General features: G+C 35.8%; 1 protein-coding gene across 4 annotated transcripts in view; it reads right to left on the bottom strand.

Moving 5' to 3' along the window:
- Window positions 1-15,959: 15,959 nt before the first annotated feature.
- Window positions 15,960-24,957, bottom strand: part of LOC118204288 (uncharacterized) — a 148,087-nt gene continuing 139,089 nt past the window's right edge. For 3 of the 4 annotated variants that reach the window (XM_085817744.1, XM_085817745.1, XM_085817743.1), the window contains 3 exons: window positions 23,876-23,969; window positions 16,906-16,988; window positions 15,960-16,281 (listed from right to left, as the gene is read on the bottom strand). In XM_085817744.1, the coding sequence (XP_085673870.1) occupies window positions 16,180-16,281; window positions 16,906-16,988; window positions 23,876-23,969 (279 nt within the window). In that variant the 3' untranslated portion in view covers window positions 15,960-16,179. The remainder of the gene's footprint in view (window positions 16,282-16,905; window positions 16,989-23,875; window positions 23,970-24,957) is intronic. The other variant, XM_085817746.1, reaches the window with a different exon arrangement.

Here is a 24,957-nt window from a genome sequence, read left to right as displayed (position 1 = left end):
AATTGATAACGAGGGATTTATTACTCCAGCTTTCAGGAAGCAATGTAAACCTGATTATCGACCTAAGTAAAGATATTAAAACTGTAAATGATTGTGAAAATGTGACTTCGAATGTTAGTAATGTAATGTATCCAATATGGCCGCCAAATCTACTCCTTCAAAACCATCTAGTGAAAGGATGAAACCTAGTAGAATGAAGTTCGAGGCAAAAAAAGTCTTTGTTGAACTCTGACAAAGAGCCAAATTTCAATGATGACGTTTCAGTTTCCCCTGGCAACGAGGAGGTAAAGAGGGGAGAAACGAATAATGATTCTAGTGAGCATGAAAGGAGCGTCTCCCCCCCCCGGCGGCAGTAACCAAATAATATTATCGCTATTCACGTAAAATCAAGCAAACAGTGGAAGACACAAATGTCATTTTTTCATGAGATTGCCCCTTATATTAAGAGCAGGCTCACTGGTCCCTACCTAAAATTGTTCAATTTTAAAGGTGAAGTCGAGTCGGTGGGCTTTAATGTGCATAGTTGCGTTTGGCTGACTCAGCCACTTTCGAAAAATCCAATGCCATTTGTTTATTTACAAGTACTCGCTCACCCCTTCATCGACCATCTGTTTGCTGTCCACGACATGTGGGGCACAGAGTTCAGCATTAAACTTTATCGCGCCCGCAAGGGCCCTACTCAAAGCTTTCGGTGTAAGGGTTTCTTCCATTCATCGGAAGTCTGCACCTTATTAATCCGTTGTGTGAGATGCTCTGGACCACACTGAGTCTCGGAATGTACCAGGCCTATGGATATTCCTGCTACTTGCTACAACTGCGGAGGTGATCATCCAGCCAACTATAGATCTTGTCCTCGTTTTCCAGGAAATAAACGGACTCGTGGCAAGATAACCACGGCTAAGCATAGGGCCGCTGCCCCAGCAGCTCCAACTCAGGGCACTTCGACTCCCCCTGCAAACGTCAAGACATCCCACACATGCTCGCCCCAGTGCTGTTAACCCGCTGAGATATGCAGCGGAGATAGGGAATGAAACTAAGGAGCTCGGGTGTGATTCCAGACATTCAACACTGTCAGTTACAGCGAAAACTGTAACCCCAGCAGAAAAAGCCAACTCGGAAGATATTTTCTCCTCTAAAATGCTTGATTGATATCTCTGACCCTGCGGTAAACAAGCATATTATGCTACTAGCTTTCAAAAAGGCTATGCCTAAGGCAAACAGATGCCTTAATGAGCGCGTTTTACATTTATGAAAGCTATATTGAGCTTTCAGACTAATTCGGCTAATTTTTCGGCCTTTGTCTCATGTTACCATTGCAGAATCTACCATCAACGGCCTAAAATTCAACTCACAGAGTGAAAAAAGTTATATTGCCAAAAGATCTTTATCTATTTGTACATGGAATGCAGATGGCTTGTACAATAAAATCCATGAAATACGGGATTTTATAGCAGAGCACGGTCTTGACATGTTTTTAGTTCAAGAGACTCACTTTACCCAAGGGCGACCTCCCAGAATTGGGAATTATGACATTTACTCGACTGACAGGGTGTCATATGGCAGAAAAGGAAGTGGTAGCACCTGTATCTATGTGAAACCTTCGAATAAGCATCATATGATACACCCTCTTGATTTGGAACATTTGTAAGCGTCTGTTTTGTATTAGCTGAGAAATGCTTGGCGCCACAGCGGAATCTTGGCTAATGGCGCATGCGCCACCGGAATTGGCACTGAAATGTATTCTGTGAGAAACTTGATTTTGTGGTACATTGGAAGTTGCGATTTATATGTTACGCTGTAAGGTGAAACCTAGCGCCTGAGTGTCGTTATGGAAAATAAATATATTGAAACTGTGTAATGTGTGTGGAACTATTTTATTATGATATACAGCTATCGACAGGAAATAGAATAAGTCAATACAGCGTCTATTATCCAAAATTTTCCTCCCCTTACTATTGTTTCGGCATACCTTCCCCCACAAGGAGCTGCTCGTGGAAGTAATGTTTTTCCTGTGTGTGAGTTTGATCAACTTTTAGCAATTTCAAATCACCTAATCAATGCTGGTGATCTAAATTCACGCCATACCGCATGGTTTTGTCCTAATAAGAACAGGTTTGGTATTAAACTAAATTCATGGGCTCAGACCTCCAATGTAGAGATCATAGCTCCTACTGCCCCGACTTATACTGACTGTTAGAAGGTCCCCTGCAGTTCTTGATCTGGCTGCTTTTTATAATGCTTATCTTCGGCGTGAAATTAAAGTGACTCAAGACTTCGATTCTTATAACTCCCCCTCTTTTGATTACCCTATATATTCAAAATTGATACTCAAAATTTCAAGAGCAAGTCTCTACAATTTGGGACGATTTTCGGTTTATTTTGGAACTTACAGCTTTCCTTATCAAAATTTCCAGCAATGCGGACTTTGACATGTGTATCAAAAAGAAGCGAGAACTAAAAGAAGCGAGAACTGCGGTTTCAAAAGCTATCCCTCTCCGGGACGCTAGGCTCCCGCCTGAGACTAAATCCAAAATTAAGCAGCGAAACTACCTGCGAAAATTTGGCAAAGAACACGCGATCTCAGTATCCGTGTTCAATTTCGCAGACTACAGAATGAGATTAGGTCTGAAACCCGCTTGCAAAAACAAGCGAAGAGGAAACACTACATTGAGCCCTTAACGACTAACGACGGATAGATTTGGCGCGTTGCCACCGGATTAAGCAAACAATTTAAACACATTCCGCTCCTTGAAACGGCCAATGCTAATCAGATGGCTTTTACAGACACTGAAAAGGCTGAAGCTATCGTTGACAGCCTTGCTACGCAGTTCAGTCCAAATAACGACCCATACTTTAACCACCCGGTAACACAGAAGTGCGTATACTCACGTGTTGAATATTTTCTAACACAATCTATTACGTCTGATCTCAGACCTACTGGTCCAACTGAGGTACTAGAATTCATTGATAAAATGAAACCCAAGAAGGCACCAGGCATAGATTCAATTTCGAATCGCATGATCAAAAACTTCCCTGTAATGTATATAGTATAGATTACGATCCTGATTAATCTTAAAAAGTGTTACTTTCCTAACTGTTGGAAAATTGCCGCAGTCATTCCTATTACAAAACCGGGTCAAAATTTAAGCCCCCCGTCAACTACAGGCCAATTAGCCTATTATCATCTCTAAAAAATTGATGAATTTGTTTTATTTAAACGCCTCAATAAATTATAATAATCAATAAATATAATAATTTATTGATAATAAATAATATTATCAATAATTTATTGATAATAAATAATATTATCAATAAATTATGCCGTGATTAAAATTTAATAATCCCGGAACAATTTGGCTTCTGGCCTCAACACTCAACGGTACACCAGTTATCCCGTGTAGATTAGAATTCATCCACGAGAGCTTTCGTAAATCAGAGAAAACTGCAATTGTCTATTTTGACACTGCAAAATCCTTTGACAGGACTTGGCATTTATAGCGCTGGTAATTTTGCAGGTTACATTCATGGGGAGAAATTTGATGGAACGATTAGAAATTCTGTCAATTCCAGGTGCTTTTTTCTTAGTGAGTTTACAGATGATGTTTTTCACTTCAGAGGGCGTGGCCAGAGTAATGAGATTCTTGGCTGACGGGGTGTTCAGTCAGTCGCTAACTTTGAGGAGGGTACACATTTCAAAATTGGTATCCACAGGCCAATCGTTGGGCAGGAATTGATTTTCGAGGTGTATAACGAAAATGCTGACTTTATCATCATTAGAAATTGCGTTTTGAATGGCATGATAGAGAAGTCTATTATTGGTAGTGATGGGCAACTTCGGTACTTTCTTGTACCCGGTACGAGAGTAACGGGTACAGACAAGTACCCGGTACAAAATAACCATTACTCAAGTAACCGTTACTTTGAAAAGTACCGAAAACCGATTTCAAGTACCGAGTACCCAAGTAACGATTTGGAATATCGAAGTAACGAAATGCCGGAGTAACGGTTTGCTGTACCGAAGTACCCTGGTAACGATTTGCAGTACCGAAGTACCCTAGTATCGATTTGGAGTACCGAAATGAAGTACCGATTTGGAGATTGTCTTTGATGGCGAGTGGGGGTTGGGAGGATTGGCGCGGGAAGTGGATGGATGGAAACATTTTCGCTTTCGGTTGTGTCTTGTGTGCAGGTGCAGCAAAATCGATGGGTACTCTTATCAATTTTGTGAAAGGGGTCGTCCATAAATGATGTCACGCTTGGAGTGGGGTTAGTGAAATTGTGACAAGGCGGGGGAGGGGGTAACAAGAAGTGTGACATCATATTTTGATTAAAATAAAAATGTTTAAAATCAGCAGATTGAATTTTGAAGTTATATTAAAATTACCAAAATTTGAAGGTATTTCCTTAATTGGGGCGTTAGCATTTTTCATGTGATTTTTGTTTTTTACTTACATTCTTTTCTTTTCAAAAAAAAAAAAAAAAAAAAAAGAGGGGGGCATTCAGAGTAGGTTTTGAAAATAGAGTAGCGGCAGAAATTGTAATTTTATTGCTATTGTGCATTAATTATGTTTTTTGCTGTAAACTTTTCTCTTATTTCATACAAAATAAGTGCACGAATCATTATTATTGTTACATTTACAGATGTCATTAAAACATATAGTTTAAATTTAAAAATAAATTCTGAAATATGATCTATAACGTAGTGCTACGTTTTTGAACTGTAAGTATAAGTTTACGTAATATTGCGTGACATGTGACAAAGGGGGGGAGGGGTTATGTTGAAGTGTGACACTTTGTGACAAAGAGGGGAAGGGGGATCCAAAATGTTGCAGAAAAGTGTGACATCATTTATGGACAGCCCTAAATGAGCATAGTTGCGTACTTGAAAAACGTCGGAGATTTTCTTTGTGATATTGAAGGAAGGGAGAGTACACTATGTTTTTTTCGGCTGTGTTGTGTTGTTGGAGGGAAACAAAGGAAAAAAAAATCGGAAAATAAAAATTTTGATGCAACACTATACTATGAGTAAAAATGTCGCAATAAATTTAAAATAGAATATTAACTATAACTAGCTGTGTAGCAACCCGATAGGATGCAGTTTCCTAAGTAAATATCAGAAATTTAATGATCAATCTGTTTTAACATGATAGTTTTTATTTATACGGATAAATAACATACCACAGAAGTCGTTTAATACCTTCAATTCGGTAGTAAAGGGCATAGGGGTGCGTAGGGTCTAGAAATTAAAATAATCACAAACCTTTATCCCACTTTTAGATAAGATAATGACCTTCAGTACCACTGCGAAATAAAACTTATTCAAGCTACCAAATTTTAAAAAAGATAAATCTCTTATTCTCTACTCTCCCCTATATATATTAAAAATTCTGAATAAAAAAGTAAGATAATTTAAACATTAAATATAACATAAACGACCTTGTGTGTTTAAACAATACTGGCATAAAATAAAATCTACACATTTATTCATATACACATGGTTGAAGAGCTTTTCCACAAAAACGTTTATACTGTTCCTTTTTAAATTACATTTAGGTTGAGTTAAATTTGTACTTTTGGAGATTTGGCACCGTACAATAAACAACAAAATGATTAGAAATATTTTTAAAAACAAAAAATATGATTTTAAAAAAGCAAGGATTTAGAAAGCAGGAAGCAAGGATTTAGAAACCGTTTTTCGTTAAGGTAAGGAATAGGTTGGATTCAAAGCCTTTGAGTATTCTCGGAATCCCTCATTTTCTACGATACTTATTGGTTGTAAATCCTTATATACCATTTTGATCAGTGCGCGATCGATTACTTTTTTTTTTTTTATGTACATCCATCGTATTTCTCTGGACAAACTGCATTATGCTGGACTGGGATTTTTGTGAAAATACACCAACAATATCACAAGCACTGTTGTCTACCGTAAGTTGTGTAGTCTGCTGGGATGTGCATTGTTGCCCACCATCTGCATGGTTAGTGACGATAGAACGGGCTGGAGCGGCATCAATATCATCAACATCTTGATTCGGCAAAGCGCATTTCTCGTGCAGATTTACACAAGGATGCTTCCTTTGCAAATGTTTTTTTTAATTTCCTGTTGAACCACCTTTGATGGATAAAAGGTCTTTACAAATGTCACACATAACTTTTTCGTCTTCATTAGTATAGGAAAAGTGCTGCCAAACCAAGCTGAATTTTCTTTTCTTACTAGACATTTTGTAATTCGATTTTTTTTTTCCCTGAGGCGTAAGAAACTGATAGAGACTAAGCAATTCTATAATGTATCGATACTCACCAGTACGAGACAAGAATGAATCATATGGGAAAAGTGACGAAGTTGGGAGATGGTCATCAGCATCGTCAGATAAGCATAAAAAAATTCTATTAACGACTTCCGCTGTTCACTCCAGCTGCAAATTCTAAAATCAGCACTACGCTGTGAAAAGGGTAAGTGCAATATCGCCTAATGATTCTATTACTAATCAGGCATGAAAGAGCAAAAAATGCAAAGGAAAAAAAGGAGGGACATGTATGTTTACATAAACATGTCTGGATAATTTCCGGTGTTCTATTCGATAGTTTTCCCCCCCCTCAAATAAGCTCCAGAGAGAGTAAGTAAAAAAAAAAAAAAAAAAGATTCGGACTGCCAGGTCAAAGTTCACCTCTTTTCCTATCGGAGGAGCGTCGTCACGTCCTGGGAGGTAAAGCAGGCATTGACAATCCTGCGTTAGGCACGTGACCTGGGTGTAGTTTTTGGCGAGATGAAAATCTGTTTTTAGAAGGGGCAAGAATTATCATAAGTGGGTCAGTTATCTTTGTTCTTTCATTAGAAAAGTTTAAAATTGCATCTGTATTTTAAAATTAATTGGCTTAGTGATCCACTAGATGCTGTGACATTTTCTGAAGTAGGTACAGCGGGATAGAAAAAGAGATCATATTTATTTAAAAAGGATCATAGGATTTACGTTGCCCTATTAAGCAAGCAAACGAAAAATATTTTTCATGATTTATGCTAAAAATATGTTAAAGAAAAGGAAGTAATCTAGTTGGTAGTTGATTCCATTCACCAATCCAACAACAGCAACTAACCAAATCAATCATTTGAGATCCACGCAGTTTTTCTCCTACAAACGATGAAAAATTAAAACATGCACAATTCGGATTGCAAATTATCTAGCGCTCCCCTCCCTTTCCCTCCTGACTATACCGACTCCAATCACAAGCGAGCAATGGCGGCGACAGTGACTCCAACTGCTACTATTCCCCCCCCACACACAACTAATGGCCTTTCAAAACATTTCCACTATTTCACACTCGTCCTCCTGCGCACACAAAGGCAATTAATTATACTACCTCAAACTCTAGTCTCTATGACGAACGGAACGGAAGTTCCCCTTTCACGTTTGCCATTCCATGCCCTATTTCAAGGTCATTCATGGACACAAGGAGCGCATATCACCATTTCGCAAAGACAACCAGATACTACTGTCCTCGTATCAAAACCGAAGTGAGCTGAACCCTCATCGATTCTCTAGTAACGAATACCGAGAAGATACGCATATTTTCGTTACAAAGTAGCGAATACCGAAAAGCACCCATTTCGGTACAGAAGTAACGAATACCGAAAAGTACCCGTTTTGGTACAGAAGTAACAAATACCGAAAAGTACCAGTTTCGGTACAGAAGTAACGAATACCGAAAAGTGCCCGTTTCGGTACAGAAGTAACGAATACCGAAAAGTACCCGTTTCAGTAGAGTATCTTTACTAATGTGGTTGATATTTCTCTTTAATGCGGTGTCCTACATAAGGTGGTATTGCTTACAGAGATGGCTCCTTTGCTTAGGGCAGACGATACACAGGGTGTTTCATAGATCATGGGACAAACTTGGAGGAGTGGTGGAGCATACTAAAACATGCATTTTTTGTATAAAAATGTAGGGTTTAAAATGACGGGTTAAGGCAGGAACGCAAAAACACGACACGAGAGGAAGATGTGTTTATGTACAAAATCAACGCAAAGTGTTTCTTTGCAGCAATACAGCATTCACAAGAAATGTTCAAGAAAGGGAACAGTAATAGGAACTACAGCTGTGATTGGCTGGCAATGCAGCGGTAGAGGGCGGTAGTGAGTCGGACAAACCACAATCCGATGCAACAGAGGATCATTCTCAATTCTGATGTCGAGCGTGATGGGTAAGTTTACGCACATGAAAAAAGCTGACATGCATCTCATGTATGGTGCTGCTAATGGGAACGGCAGAGCAGCGCTACGATTGTACCAGGAATGGTTTCCGAACAGACGTATGCCGAAGCACACAATGTTCGAGAGGTTGCATCGGTCTCTGTGTGAAAACGGGTCATTTGAAGCCACCTCTGATACTACGAGTGGAAGAAGTCCACGACAACCTCCCACTAAAGAATCCATCTTGAACATTGTGCATGAATCACCTCAGACAAGTACAAGAGCTATTGCACGTCGCCTGCAGCTGAATCATTCCACCGTTTGGAGAGTATTGCATGAAAATGATTTGCACCCATACCATTTGCAGAGAGTCCAAGTCTTGCAAGAGACAGATTACCCTCTTCAAGTTCATTTCTATCATTGGTTCTTGCAGCAGTGTGCGACACAGGCGGATTTCCCATCGGGTGTGCTATTCACGGACGAGGCAACTTTCTCACAGGACGGCATCTTCAGTAGCCACAACATGCATGTGTGGGCAACTCCCAATCCACACGGCACACGTCCACATGCATTTCAAACCGCTTCTCCGTGAATGTGCGAGTGGGTATTCTTAATGATTACCTCAAAGGCCCATACCTCTTACCTGTAAGTACAAATGGCTTATGTTATCGTATTTTTCTGCAAGAGGTGCTACCGGATGTTTCAGCTGTCGTTCGTGAACGCATGTGGTTCCAGCATGATGCTGCACCAGCCCATAACCATGTGCGGGTCCGCCATCATTTGGATGGGATATTTCCGGGCCGATGGATTGGCTGTGGTGGACCCGTTCGAAGGCCACTCCGTTCGTCAGATTTATCAAGCTTCGATTTTTTTTTATGGGGCCATCTAAAGAGCATCATTTACAAGACTACCGTTGACTCACTGGAGGACCTCGTTGCCTGACTCTCCATTGCGACTGCAAGCGTGCGCGAAATGCTTGTCCTTTTTCAAAATGTTCGTCAATCCCTTCTGCGAGCATGTATTACTGCTGGTGGTCGCAATTTTGAACATTTATTATGAATAATGTATTGCTACAAAGAAGCACTTTGCGTTGATTTTATACACAAAGACATTTTCCTCTCGTGTCGTTTTATTGCGTTCCTGCCTTAACCCGTCACTTTAGACCCTACATTCCTATAAAAAAATGCATGTTTTAGTATGCTCCACCACCCTTCCAAGTTTCCATGATCTATGAAACACCCTGTACTTTATCTCTGTTATTAATAGTATCGCTGGCATAATTGGATAATAGTATTTTGAATGTCTATTGTGAGTTTGTTCACTGCATTATCAATACCTTGGATAGTGTTTAGGTTATTGAAGTTTAAATAACAGTTTTTCATGAGGTTTTTAAATAAAATCCAGTTCGTGATAGTTATCACAGTAGGCTGATTAATGTAAGAGATACCAAGGTTTGCAGTCATAGGTAGATGGTCAGATGAAAGTTCAGGTTTAAAAATGGTTTTAAATATTGAATTGCTTAACACTTTAATGCACCTTTTCCAGCTTTTATTAATATATTTGCCATAAAAAATTAATAAGTTGTTGTCTCAAAACTGGTACTTTTCAAAAAAATTTTTAAGAATAAAATTGCTAAAAAAATCATGAAAAATTTCCTCAAAATGTACCTATGCTATATTTATCAAAAAATAAATTATCCAAATATTTTCTCCAAAATCCTCTAAAATATTAATTATTGACAAAAATGAGGGAATGACATAATACTATTAAAATGATGATCACTCATTAGAGACCTTTGCTCATCACTTCCATCAAAATACATAGCTTTGGCAACCTCTTTTGCTATATTTATACGTAATATTTTCTTCTCATATCACTTTGATGCAAGCAATTTCACATTTCTCTATCAGTAATTCTAGGATCTAACACCCAAAATGATCTTAGAGAATGACTTGTTAATTTTTTATAGCAAATAAATATGTAAAAGCTGGAAAATGTGCATTAAACTGTTAAATGATTCAGTATTTAAAACCATTTTTAAACCTAGTACATTTTTCATTAAAAAATTACTACATAAACTAAATAAAAGAAAAACATTACTGAAATTCTTATTTTTAATGCAAGTCACCCCTGTAAGATTAAATGTTGCTGATAAAATGCTTACTGTAAATCACATGAATTTTTCTGTAGTGTATGGTAAACCAGTAGATTTAATGGACACACAATGATATATAAACCATACCATTAAGGATAAAATTATTCTCACATAAGTGTAAAATAATCAAGTACTAATCTTTGCTCTTCTATAAGAAATCTGTAGAAATGTATTCCATCTGATTCTGAACTTTTTTTTATTGGGCATTTCAAACAAATCCGCAAAAGTTACAACTTAATTTTTTTGGAAAAGAGAGAATTTAAAAAAAAAAAAAAAAAAAAAAAAAAAGTAAAAGTACCTTCAGGTATAAATTAATCTAATTAATTTAGTAATTCCATTAGTTTCAGGTAACTGAATTGAGGAGAAGGAGGGGGCAAAGGTTTTAGTTAACAGGATAACCGCTGCAAACTGTATTGGCACTGAATACAAACTCCTACTGCGACTGAATTGTATAACTAAACTAATACAATTCAGTACGCAGTAGGAGCAACACAAAATTTAGCGAAACAACTTGGCTTTCGTCGCCAATAATGTATAAGAGACACTATTAAGCTAGACTAAAATTAGCTTTACTGATTCTAAGACATTTCAGTTAATGTAGTATTGTGTGCTGCTCCCTAATCTTCTAATTTGATTCAGCTTATTTTTTGCAGACTTTTATTATTATGGCAATTTTATAAAAATTAAGCTTGAACTTTCGATTATGCCGAAAAGAGTTCCAATTCTGAGGCTGCCTAAGGATCTACAAAGCGAAACCATGTTTCGATGTCCATTAAACAAAAAGTGGAATTGCTGCAGAAAATGTATAAAGGCCTATCCGTCTCAAAATTATGCAAGGAATATGGCATTAGAAAGTCGACTGTATATAACATAAAAAAGAAAAAGGAACTTTTTGAATTTTTTGTTGAAGCAACTTAAACAACTTACATTGAAAGAAATGTTTAATAAAGTAAACAAATAAATATTAAGCTTTTTTTGGCAAATTTTGATACTCTTTAAATCATAATTGTTCTTTATTTCATATTTTTAATTGTATAATTTCTGCATGCCACCTTACCAGATTTAAATTGATGATCTAATATCCGGAAAAATTCCAAATCCGGAATCGCTGAAGTCCCGACAAGTGTGAATTTCGAACTTTGTACCGTACTAATTCGGCAAATAACAGTACTCTTAATGCTACAGTTCAAAACCGGAGGTTTAAACTACCAAAAATCGAATTAAAAAAATTCAGTGGTGATGTTAAGGAACGGCTGGGCTTCTGGGGTCAGTTTAAGAATATTCACGATGATCCAGAAATTCCACCTGAAGACAATTTCAATATTTATTTCAAGCCGCTGTTAAAGGTTTGTGTGCAAGAGATATAATTGTTTCTTTCACCCTGTTGGCTGAAAATTATTACCAAGTAATTGAATGTCTTAAAGTTCGATTTGGCAAAGAGGATCTCTTCATAGAAGTATATGTGAGAAAATTGTTGAGCTTAATTTTGAATAATTCATTGAGCCGAAACAAAGCAACATGACTTGCAAAGCACTAGGATACGATTGAAACTCATTTAAAAGCACTCAAGATATTAACGCCACATCTGACAAATACGTTAGGTATGTATACCCTTTGGTTGAATCTTATTTGCCAGAAGATGTTATTAGATTATGGAAAAAAAGCATAGGTTTACGTGAAACTAGTAAATCATCAAATAAACTTACTGCTTTAATAAAATCCAAAGTAGAGGGTGAAGAGAGAAAATTACTAGTAAAGCAAGGTAAAACATTCTTTCTGCTGTTGGACTTTTCGACGCTACACATACTGCGAAAAATAAACCAACTGTACCTTTTTTGCAGAAAGAGCCATGATTTAAGAACATGAAAAATGCAACTAGATGATAAGAAAAAATTACTATCGAAGAAATCATGTTGTTTCTTATGCCGCAGAATTGGGTATAGGGCATGAGACTGAAGGTCTAAAATTATCTGTGAAAACTGGCACACAGAGTTATGTGCAATGAAGTAAAATTGAAGGAATGTAAAGAACAAACTCATTAGAATAGTTGCTTGGATTTTTAGATTTTACTTTGTAAGGATCTTAAGTTTTACTAACGTTTATTTTATTTTAAATCTTTACTATCAATTCTTATTTTCTACTTCCGGCCAGAATTATAAGCGTGAAGGTATTTATGCAAAGTTTGTCTGGCGAACGCCAAGTATTTAAGTTGTGGCTTTTTGCCAAGCGAGAGAGAGGAAGCAGTGAGTCGAAGCAGGCCACTTACCTTAGAAGTTTTACGCAGTTGCTGGTTGCCTTCCAGGCCGGAGGTTTTAATCCTCTTGATAAATTTTAAACGTATTGTAGTGTTCACAGTTCTCTGTACTACATACGCTTCCTGTTAATATAAGGCCAATCTTCCACGTTTATTATTTTAAAGTTAAATTAGAGTTTAGTTCTATTTTTTATATTTTTACGTTAGACCCCAAGCAGCGGGTCGGTGTATTCCGAAGTACGGAAGTTATTGTAAATAGAGAAAATAAAGGGTTTTATATACCCTTCTTGTGTATCCTGTCTACTTCCCACAATTAGTGAACATAGCTTTAGTAAGCTCTCTGTTCCGAGTCAGGTCCTTGCATGTTTCCGAAGAAGGTAAGAAGGAACATTGACCCTGATAACTTTAATGTAAGAAGTAAAGCGTAGTCATGCTCTGATGAACTAGCTGTAAAAGAAATCAGCGAAAAACCTATTATTTTGAAAACTGTCCAAAGAGAAGAATTTCCAGATGAAATAAATGACCAGCGAATGAAACCTCTCCATCCAGTATTTGAAGAAAAAGGATTAATGAGTATCAACACAGATCTTCAGCAGAAAAGATAAGAAATATTTTCGGTTACCAATAATACTGCCATCAAAGCATAAAATTGTGCATATGCTTATTGCTTATAAACATAACTTGGGCATCCAAGGGTGCAAATATTAATGAATCACCTTTGAGTAGAAGATAACATGGAAATTCATTCCCCTAATCGGCTCCTTGGTGGGGCTGACGATGGAAGGATTGATCAGCATGGTCAAACAGATTTTGCGAAGAGTATTAGGCCAAGCTTCTGTTAATTATGAAGAACTGAATACAGTGTTGTGTGATACTAAAAGTCAGATAAATTCACGACCTTTGACGTACTTGTTTGAGGATGCTAACTTAATTGCTCTCTCTTCTCAATGTTCTTACAGGAGAACAAAGAAAGTGGAGTACCAGACATTGATGCTACTAAATATGTGTAAAAGACATCTTTACTTGCAGAGAATACGTGGAGATCTACGAAAACGATTTCGACTAGAATATCTTGGACATCTAAAACATACCAATGTTTCTAAAAGAATTTTCAAACTGATTTCTATTGGAGATACAGTACTCACCGGTTCTGATAACCTGAAGTGTCTGTAATGGCTAATAGCATGAGTTGTTGAAGGTCATACCTGGACAAGATGATACTGTGAGAATTGTAAAATTGAAAACAAAATTCAGCATTGTCACAAAACCTATACAACGTGTTTATCCTTTAGAACTGTCAGACGATCTTGAAGGTCCTGTTTTGAGAAACAAAGCCCTTAGTGATTGTAAGACAATAACTAAAATTTCTGACTCCAAAAGTCATATTCCACTAGAAGGACAATCAGAATCCTCACCTCAAGCCACAATCAACTCGTAGTGGAAGAACTGTGAAACCCATCCATAGACTGCAATTGTGACATGTGTGAGAGTAGGTTGAGTTCCTCTAAAACTGAAGGTGAGACGATGTCGCTGAGCACGAACTGAAGTGAACTGAATGAGCCTCACTAACTGAAATGAACTCAGAACTAAAATAAAACCAGAGAGAACTTAGAGTCAGAACGAGAAGGGAAAGCAGCAATGATTGCTGCTTATGTGTTACATACACTGGTGTGCAAAAATTAAGGACAAGACGGTTTTTTTCAATATAACTTTGTATAAAAGCTTTCCAAATCAACACATTTAATACCGTAAGATCCCCAATACATAAGGACATAAGCAATGTAAGCAACACTTACTAAAAGAGAAATCAGAGGGATAAAAAGAAGCTTTATTGAAAAAGTAGCATGGAGCGCAATGCGACTGAAGGCCGAAACATCCCTGTGATGGGTGTCCAGCAAGAAACATCCGGTCTTTAATAGGGGATATGATCTCCCCAGACTGCTAGACAGGTTTCACAACGTCTGCCCATGCTGAGAATGAGTTGTTGAGGCATTGCTGCCCATTCGTCTTGCAGCGCCAATCGAAGCTCCGGAATCATTACTGGTGGTAAGGTACGAACTGCCAAGCGTCTGCCTAGAAAATCCCATACATGCTTGATGGGATTGAGATCCGGAAATAGTGCCGGCCAATCCATGCATTCATTATCCTCACTCTCTAAGAGCTGTTCGGCAGCTACTGTGCGATGTCATCCATGAAAAGGAACTGCGGACCCAAGCCTCTAAAATGACGCACATATGGAAGAAGAATCTCGTTACAATAACAAGTCCTGTTGACTGAACCTGTGTCGAAGATGTGAAGGTCTGTACGACTATCAAGCATGACGCCTCCCAAAACGAGAACACCGCCACCTCCATACCTGTCCCTTTCAATGATGTTCGAGGGATGATTGCGGCTTCCCCGCTCTCTCCAGATGAGTATGCGATGAGAATTGCTACTCAGACTGAATCTGCTCTCATCTGTAAAGAGTACTCGTCCCCATTCATTGTCTCTCCAATTCCGGTGTTCCCGGCACCACAGATAACGCCTTCTCCAATGGGCAGGCGTTAGAGGTACACACCGTACAGGTCGTTGTGCAAACAGACCACCACCGTGCAGTCTTCTGGCCATGGTAAAACGCAACATTGGTCGTCCAGTCGCGTGTCTAGCGATTTCTCCCGCTGTCTGCCGCCTGTTTCTTCTGGCCTGTAAGGCAATATACCAGTCATCTGCGGGTGTGGTTCCTCGTGGACGACCACTACTAAACCCCCAGATAGCTGTTTCTGTAGTTTGAAATTGTCTCCAAAGTCGTGAAACGATGCTGTGAGCAATTCCAAACTCTGCAGCCACACTTGTCACACTGCGGCCTTCCTCCAACTTCCCAATGATTCGACCTCGGGTAAAAGCATCCAGATGTCGTCTAACAGATTGATTATTCGCCATTTCTCGCTGAGGCAGCAACTCGGTGTGATTTTAACTGCTATACGGAGTGCAATCTCTTTGCCAGAAATACTGATCTTACACCGACAACATGCTTTATACTACTCAGACACTCCCCCATTACATCTACCTGCATATCTGTGCATGTGCTACCATACATCACCTTACTTAATCTCCTGATTGGTCTTTCTGTCCGCTCTGCCTCTTCGTTCAGGTGATATGCTAATTTTTCGACTTCGTCCTTAATTTTTGCACACCAGTGTATTTGTAATTTCATATGTTTCTATCATTTAAGTTCTTTTGCAACTACTAATCAAGCGTGTTTGTAGTGTGAAATGAAGCCTCCCATTTTTCGACTGGATTAGTTCTTTTTAAACTGGATTACTTCCCATTTTTGGAGTGCCTTCAATAAAGCTGCCCACCACAAAGAAGACAAAAGGGCAAGTTTACCTTTCAACATATTTTATTGAACTTCTGAAAATAGGTATATTTAGGTGGAGAATAGATAACAATAGGCTGATTTGTTATGTAATTATGCAAAGTCACACCACTAGGGTTGTTTTGCCGACAGTTCCAGGCACAGTGCTCGGCGTTAAAGTTCATCTTTGGCAGGAGTAGCAACACCTGTGGTTTCAGGCACTTTTGGAAGATCATGCGGCAGCGAATCAGAAGTTTTTAATCTTCTTGAGTGGTAGCAGGCTTTCTATGGAGTTTGCGGTGTCTCTTCTGGCACCTCCATATGAACCGGAGCTGTCATCAAGGGATGTCTACACAAAATTGCATAAATATTGTCACAATACTGCCATGTCCACCAGATGGCATAGAATGACAGCAAGTTAATGAGTTAAACAAATACATAGAAATATAACCTAATATAGATAAAAGCTGTAGCAATGTATGCCAGAATAATATACTATATATAATGGGTAACATAGCCAAGAACTGTCTACAATTTATTCTAAAATATAAATGCTGAATAAAAATTAGGAAGATGTATACACACATGTAAAACAAAATATTTTTACACGGAAATGTAGTATATCAATTTAAATAGCTCAGCAATTTAAAAAAGCATTTAGCATCTATGTTAAAATTTTTTAGTTGAAAGAGAGACACAAAGAATAAAGATGGATATAATTATCTAAATAAAAAACAAATTTGTTCTTTATATTAATATAATATAAATGCATGTTAAAATTTAATTCAAAAATTATATTTATGTATCTTCATAATACAATAATTTTGTTAGGACATAATTATCTAAATAAAAAGTAAATTTGTTCTTTATATGATATAAATGCATGTTAAAAATTTAATTCAAAATTTATATTTATGCAGCTTCTTTATACAATAATTTTTCTAATTATTTTAAACAATAAAATCTGTCATACAGTAGAATTCCAGAAATCCGCAATGCTTGGGACCAGAGGTTGCGCAGATTTCAAGACAGAAAAGATAAAGCATAATATTCGGACTAAAAGTGCAAAATGAATAAGGCGTATTAGATACATTTAATTAAATTATTATATACGTTATTGCAATAATTTATTATGTGCATTAAATTATTATTACATATATAAATTGATTACATTATTCATTGTATTATATGTACACAGCATCGAGGTTTGCCAATTTCGCCTCATACTAAGACTTCCAGTGTTAGAATCACTGTTGCTGTAAAATTTCAAGAGCTTTTCTTTATTTTTCCGTATATCATACACAATCATGTCGCAATTCCATACCATTCTGCTATAAATCGAGGAGTAGCGCCTGCTTCCATCTTTTGCAGAATTTGCACTTTTTGCGTTACTGTCAATGCAACATGTTTACGTTTTTCAACGTTTCAAGCAGTAAAATCACGAGTGCGTTTCTTATCTGTCATTGTATTAAAAAGGGCTGAATTTAAAAATATTCTTAATTTATCTACACAATATCATGATTAAAAAAAGGCAGCACTAAACAATCTCGTGAAATGAAATAACAAAGCTCAGAAAATACAACAATGTAAATCGTGAACTTGAACAAAGAGTTGAGTGAATCGTCTGCTTTTTACCTCGATGCAGATTAGAGGGGGGAAAAAACTTATCTTATTAACTTTATCTTATTTTTGTAAACTTCTTTATATCAATAATTTGGTATTTTCGTTTTGACTCATTATTATTTGGTAATTATGACATCATTATTCCGTAAGTATTTTTTTCTTCAATATTTCGTACTCAATGTTGCGGTTTCCAGAACCTATAAACTGAATGTTTATATTCTGAGAGGCAACGTGGATTTCAGGAGTTGGCGGAATTTTGGTATTTGACTGTATTCCTAAATTTTTCTAAAACAACAGGTCTCCTTAAAAAACAGTCATGCTTCAACTATATTTAGCTGGCTGCTATTTTTTAGAGCCAAATTTAATTCACAAAATATTTTAATATTTAATATACATAACATGGCCTCATATTACAGATTATTATTTTCAAATAGCACCTCATAATTTTATTTCAAAAAGCACCTGTGGCTGTTTTCTGTCTGATTAAAAGTTTTCTATAGAAACTGATCTTAAAATCGCAAAATTTGGAACAATTTAATAAAAGAATTCACATCCCCAAATGCGAAAAGTTGTTTAAGAGCTTTTCATTAGAAAAAAGCTTATTATTAGGAAAAAATTCATTTATTAGAAAAAATAAAATTTTAGAAAAAATTCATTTTTTCTAAAATGAGGAATTAGAAAAAATGAAATAATTTCGAAATGCTTATGTTTCACTTCTTGCTCAGAAACTCAAGTATCCTACCATTTATATTAGAAACGGGAACAAATTATAACCCATTCAAACAATAACCATATTTGTCAGTGAATCGCCAAAAATATTCCTCCAAAATGTTAATTCACATTCAAAATGGCAGTCGTAAAAACAGAGAGAGAGATTTCAGATGATTAAAATTAAGACCTACAACCCATTTTGGCCGAAACTAAGGACTCTTAAGGACCATATGAACCCAGTAACAGATATAAAAATAAAATAGAAAAGCCTATAATGGGGGAGGGGGAAGGGTAATCATTGATGGCAGTAAACTGGTATAACTCAGTTCAGCTTTACTGCTGTTACAGTAAGCACCACTGATGTTCCATATGTGCTTCACACAGAAGTTGGAAATACTTGATCAGAAGGGCCCACAGAGAAATCTTCCAAAGGGAATGGACTGGAATCTGCATGATATGCAAGATCATAAAAATTAGTGAAAGTTTCTACAAAATCCGGACTGAGAGGAAAATTAATACAAAAATTAATTCTGTCTTCTAAAATTTGAACTTTGTCATTTTTACCCTACAAAAGACATACTACTGAGGACTTTTTCTTTCCGTATGCTGATTATGTTCATTCACGTATTCTAAATTTTAAAGACCTGTGTGTTTGCCCTGTATATGGTTATAGGATCCAAGTTCAAAGATCTCTTTTAATAACTAGGGCAGATGATTCACCTTTACATGTTCCTCCCCCCAAAAAATAAGAGGTCAAAGATCATGAACTGTGGTATGTATTAATAAGAAAAAAATACTTCCAATAAGAATGCTGTATTTCATTATTCATAAAAAAGAGCATTCACAAGTAATTCATGCAGTGAGTTCCATTTGTTTTTAAATATTTATATTTACAAAATTTACTTGCAGAGCACACATAGAAAATATTAAAGAAATATTCTTTGAGTGCCTCTAAACATACAAATTATAGTCATTCTTTTATCACGATTAAATTTTCAGTTTTTCTTCTGCCAGTTTCAACCAGTCACACCAAAAATTCCAATCATATTATTCTCATACATATTCCTCTCTGTGAAAACTCTTCCAATCCATGACATATTTCTCCTAGACTTTCATCTCAAAAGAAACTAAATCACTAATGGCCAGTTCTGTGCAGAGATCTTTCAGCGGAGCTTTTCAAATTCTCAAATGAGTTAGTGCGAGTCCTAAAATACTCAACTGAGTTTGTGCGAGTTGCAGAAATAGGGTCCTTAAAAGTCATACTATGACTGACTGAAAGACAATTACGTGCCTTTCAGCAATGTCAGACAATTATAGACCCTGCTTTATGTGCCTCTTCATAATTCCAAGATAGAAAACAAAAGTCATATGCCCTTTTAAGTGCCTCCAAACACCAAGGCTCCATTCACTCTTTTATCACTATGAAATTTCTGCTTTTCGAGCTTGCTCTATTAAATTTCAAGAATCACACCAACGCCTAATATCATATTTTCCCTCACACGCATTTCTACTTATATATCTCTGCTAAAATTTCTCAAATTTGTGGCATATTTCTCAAAGATTTTTGTCTCAAAAAATAAATAAAAAAATAATAATTCAAAATTATAATAACAATTCAAAGACTTAATTTTTATACGACACACTATGGATCGATCAATATGAAAACTTGTCTAGAAATTTAAAATCCGCCAATGTATAGAAATTTAAGTGATTGCAATTACATTATACAATAATACCTCCCATAAGAGATACCTTTATTTAAAACTTTCTCTACTGATCTCACGTCAGAGTGGGATGCAGTGTCAAAGGTAAAAAGCCAATCCCGTGCCAGCATGGGGTGCTGAGTGATGTCTCGGTAGCCAGTCATACATTCGTGCAGAAAGAGCTGCACCTCAACATTTAGTCTCCACTTCAATCGGCATTGTATGTTAAGTATTTCTGTTGGTACTTGTGTAATTAAAGGTTAGGAGCTAACTGTAAAGGTATGTGGTTTCGAACTTATAATTTTATTAGTTATGGAAAAAATCTTTAATATGAGTTATGGAGACAATAGTTCTGCAGTGCCATCATACCCCCAAAAAGAAAACTACAATCTAATAAAATAAGCCTCTAACAAGTCTACATAGCACGGTCTAGTCAAGTCATCTCATTACTTTTTCTTTCTCATTCTCCCATTGCTAACACTGTTTTATTCCCCTTACTTGGAATTGTAGCAAGAATAACTGGATTTTGAATTACATGAATGTGAAATATCCTTCTGATTGAACCACAACTTGATTTTTCCCAACTGAAAAGCAATTTTTGAAAGAGAGATTTTAGCTTTTCATTTTAATGTTTCCTTGTCACAAAACTATCTTTCACTAAGCATTCACTTTATTATTTTGTCGTCACAAAACTATCTATCACTAAGCACAAATTTGCCTTTGAAAACTCAAAAGGTTAGTGTTATATATTTCTCTACCTCTATCTTATTTTTGAAACTTTTTTCCGGTGTCCCTCAGTAAGAGGTAAATACATAAAAGTCACTTTTCAAAGAGACTGGGGCCAATAGAATTCTCCCTTAACATGTTGACTGCCAGTCACATGGCGATGTACAGAATCTATTCATACATTTTTTAGACAATTTTTATTGTATTTACAGAAATATTTTACCTAAAATGTTTTTGTTTTAAGTGTTCCATTTGATAACCCTTATTCTTCACTGTAATTTCCAAGACAAAAAGCTGTTTTTAGTTGTGGAAGAGGTATTTTACACATTCATCTCAAACAGCTTTCCAAAGTTCAAGGAGAGTTGTAGGTCGACATCTTGACAATCTGCTTTTTAAAAGTCCAAAATCGCAAAAATGCGTGAAAGATATGTCAAAAGATTTAGCAGGGATGTGAGTGACAGTATGACCTTGATACACATTTCTTGTTCCATTTTCTGCAGGAATTTAATAGTGGCTTCTAACATGCAGCTGTTTGCTTTGCCCTTATGCAGTTCTACTGATTGACGGCACTGTGGGTAGAAAGAAAGTATTTCATATTTGAAAATTGGGCATAAAATATGTTTCTGATAATATATGGAGTTGACCATAACAGGTTTCTGCATTCTCTAATTTTATTTGTTGTTCTATCAAAAACCAACCACAACCATAAATCCCTTTCAAGAACTTTCTTTAGATTCTTTGAACTATGCTCTGAGATTTTTTCCTTCTATTTTATGATAATAAATGAATTTCTTCTTATTTCGGTCACTTAAATATACCCCATATTCATCTATTGTGACACAATTTTTTTTTCTTCGAATAATTGTTTCTCATACAGAATTCTGCAGCATGTTCTGCTTTTGGTGATAAGTAGTCGATAAAGACAATGTACATTACATTTTTTGCCTTTTTAAGATTCAAATCAGCATTAATCACCTTGTTTACTGTTGACACTGAGCATTTTAATGATTATGCAACTGTCATTTTTGACTTGAAAGATTTTTCTTTTAACATTAAAGTTTTTACTTTTGCAACAGTCCAAACATTCCTTTTTTAAAAAAAATTAGATATGTATTTTGAAGGCAAAATGTGACACTCACTCCCTTTCTTATTGACAATATTATCTATCATTGCTCTAGATACCAAAAAATTGTGGCTTTCACAGCATTTTTAATAACTGAATAAGAATGATTTTCTTCAGACAGAGAACAAATGTAGCCTTCTGTCCATTGCTTCTTTAAAAGCGCCATTTTGCATAAAAACAAAATTGTCAAATAGTAGACGATAATTTACACTTTCCAAAATAGAGCTGCACAAAAAAAATTTTTTTTTCACAAGCAAGTAACTTTTTTATAGCAAAGCAAAGTTGTCTAAAAAGGTGTGTAAACAGTTTCTGTATTACAGAAAACACTTTTCATGGCATGTTTTTTCTCAGGCTGCTTGTTGAAAACAGGAATCAGCCTCCAAAATGTGTCAATGTCATTCAGTGGATAACAAAGGCATCTGCATCATAAAGTTGTGCTAAGCACTGTTTTAAGATAGCAGGCTTTGAAATTCCCCTTTTGAGTGCCCTCAGTGAAAATATTATTGATAAAAATGAATTGTTTGAATTTGTCAAAATCAGTAGCAGTGCTCAACCATAAGAATATTTAGAAAATGATAAATAGCTGTATACGGAATTCACCAGTGATGACAAAATCTTTTATATCAACTTTGCAGTTGATAATGTGACATAAAAAAAAAAAAAAAAAAAAAAAATGCTGGGAAAGCAGTGAGGAAGACAAAGTAAAGACAGACAAAAAATGAAACACAAAACACTACACAAAAGCCTTAAAATACAACTTCCAATTAAAAAAAAATTCATGATCACCATTGGTGATAGTGCTGGACTTAAGATCATCAGTGACTTTAATATCCACGTGGGAAAAAATGCTTGCAATGCACAGACTTTTAAATAACTTGTGCAATGGAGTATTCTTTATAAATTTTTTAGTACAAAACTATATAGTTCACTTCATTCATTTTTGTTATAATTAAACTTTTTAATTCAGGATTTTCACTTTACATTAATTTAAAAAAACAAATAAAAACTTGTGACTAAGTTAATTTTTCAATAAATATGGTTCATTTCAGTCATTTTTTACTAGAATTAAACTTTTTATTAAGAGTTTTCCTTTTTCATTAATTTCAATTCAATAAATACCTGTGACTGTGTATTATTTATGTAAAGCTTCATACAACACGGATTTCTAATTAGATTAAATTTTCTTAGTACGTACTCTCTGAAAAGGGACATCTCTATTTAAGGGGCAAAATGTCTAGTCTCATAAGGTGTCCATCCCTATTGAGAGGTACTACTGTATTTTGAATAAATTAGTCCATTTTAAGAAATCTTTTCTTATTTATAACAACAAGCAGGCTTTGAAAGAGATAAGAAACCCTTATATGTGTCAAAAAAAAAAAAAAAAAAAAAAAAAATCTTTAACATTTTGCAGGGTTGCCCTGCAAATAAATTTTGTAAATAAAAATCTTTAAAAAGAAATATAAGCCACTGCATGAATTCCTTGTGAATGCAATTTTTGAATAATGAAATACAACACTCTTATTGGAAGTAATTGTTTTCTTATTAATATACAATAGTTCATGATTGTGACCTCTCATTTTTTGGGAGGGGAACACATAAAGCAGAATCATTTGGCCTAGTTATTTAAGGACATCTTTGAACTTGGAGGCCATAACAATATACAGGGTTTTAAACACACAAGGTCTTTAAAATTTAGGATACATGAATGAACATAACCAGCATATTTTTAAAAAAAGTCCTCAGTAGTATGTCTTGTAGGGTAAAAATGACAAAGTTTTAGAAGACAGAATTAATGTTTGCATTAATTTTCTTCTTAATCCGGTTTTTGTAGAAACTTTCACTAATTTTTATAATCTTGCATATCATGCAGATTCTAGTCCATTCTTTTTGGAAGACTTTTCTTGGGCCCCTTCCGATCCAAGCATTTTCAACTTCCATTGTGAGCACATACGAACATCTATAGTGCTTACTGTAACAGCAGAACTGGGCTGAGTTTGACCAATTTACTGCCATCAGTGATCATTGCTTAAAAACTAAATAAATTAAATTGGTCTCACCTGAAATGGCATCCGGGTCCCTATGAACTTGACGAGCCTGTGTTCGAGTCACTGGGGGCTGAACCTTGGTTAGTGCCCTGGTGAGTGGGCGATGCTGTAACAATATTTTAAAATTAGAAATAAAATTTTTTAATGTAGCAGTTCAAGCAAAACGTTTCATTCAGAAACAATAAAAAAATTGTCAGTACACAATAAATAAAACTGGGCATAATTTGTCAAATGCAGAACACTTATCCAGATAGCCAATCCTTTCCATGGCATGGAGGAACTCTGTATGGACTTGAATGGGATGTTTTCCTATACTCACCGTATAGCCCTGATGTCGCTGATTTGGACTTCTATCTTTTTTCACACCTGCAGCTACATCTTGCTGGTGCTATCTTCCATTCTGCCCAGGATATCCAAAATGAAGTTGATATGTCTTTGGACTCGTGGAAACCAAGTTTCTGAGCTGAAAGTTTTGAAAAACTACCAAAACATTAGCATTAAATCATGGATTTGGGTGGTGATTACTACTTGCACTAAAGGTTTTTTTTTTTTTTTTTTTTTTTTTTTTTTTTTTAAAGTCCAAAGGGATTTGAGTCTCGAAGGACTATTACTTTCATTTTGGCATTTTGTGTCAGACTCCTATAAATGTTGGTTTGTAGTGGGAACATAATTTAATGCTTCTATGTAATTATTAAGACTTCCTAAGTAGCAACAACGAGTCGAGCTAAAAACATTGTTAGTTGGAGTGTTCCTTGATATGCATTGCGTAAGCTTTATTTATTAAAAGTTTGTTATATTTTTATGTAAAAAAATAAGTAACATGTTGCAAACAAGAAAGGAAATTGTAAAAATAAATACACTGCTTCTTTTAAGAACAAAATAAGCATTTATTTCACTTATGAAATGCTCTGGCTGATCAGTTTCGATTTTGCTTATTCATCAAATCCATATTAAAAGAATGGCGACCATAACATTGGATTATGGAAGGAACATCAACGCTGGAAACTTGCAAGGTGAGTGTTAAAATTCCACTTTTTTGGCCAGAAAAGACTGATTTTTTTTTTTTCCCCCAAATAGAAGCTTAATTCGAAATT

The sequence above is a fragment of the Stegodyphus dumicola genome, chromosome 5 (assembly GCF_044657685.1).
Source record: "Stegodyphus dumicola isolate Sdum_Otavi_A_Nest chromosome 5, ASM4465768v1".
Lineage (NCBI taxonomy): Eukaryota > Metazoa > Arthropoda > Arachnida > Araneae > Eresidae > Stegodyphus > Stegodyphus dumicola.
Note: the sequence above shows the minus strand (reverse complement) of the source record. Positions and strands in the feature narration are given on the sequence as shown.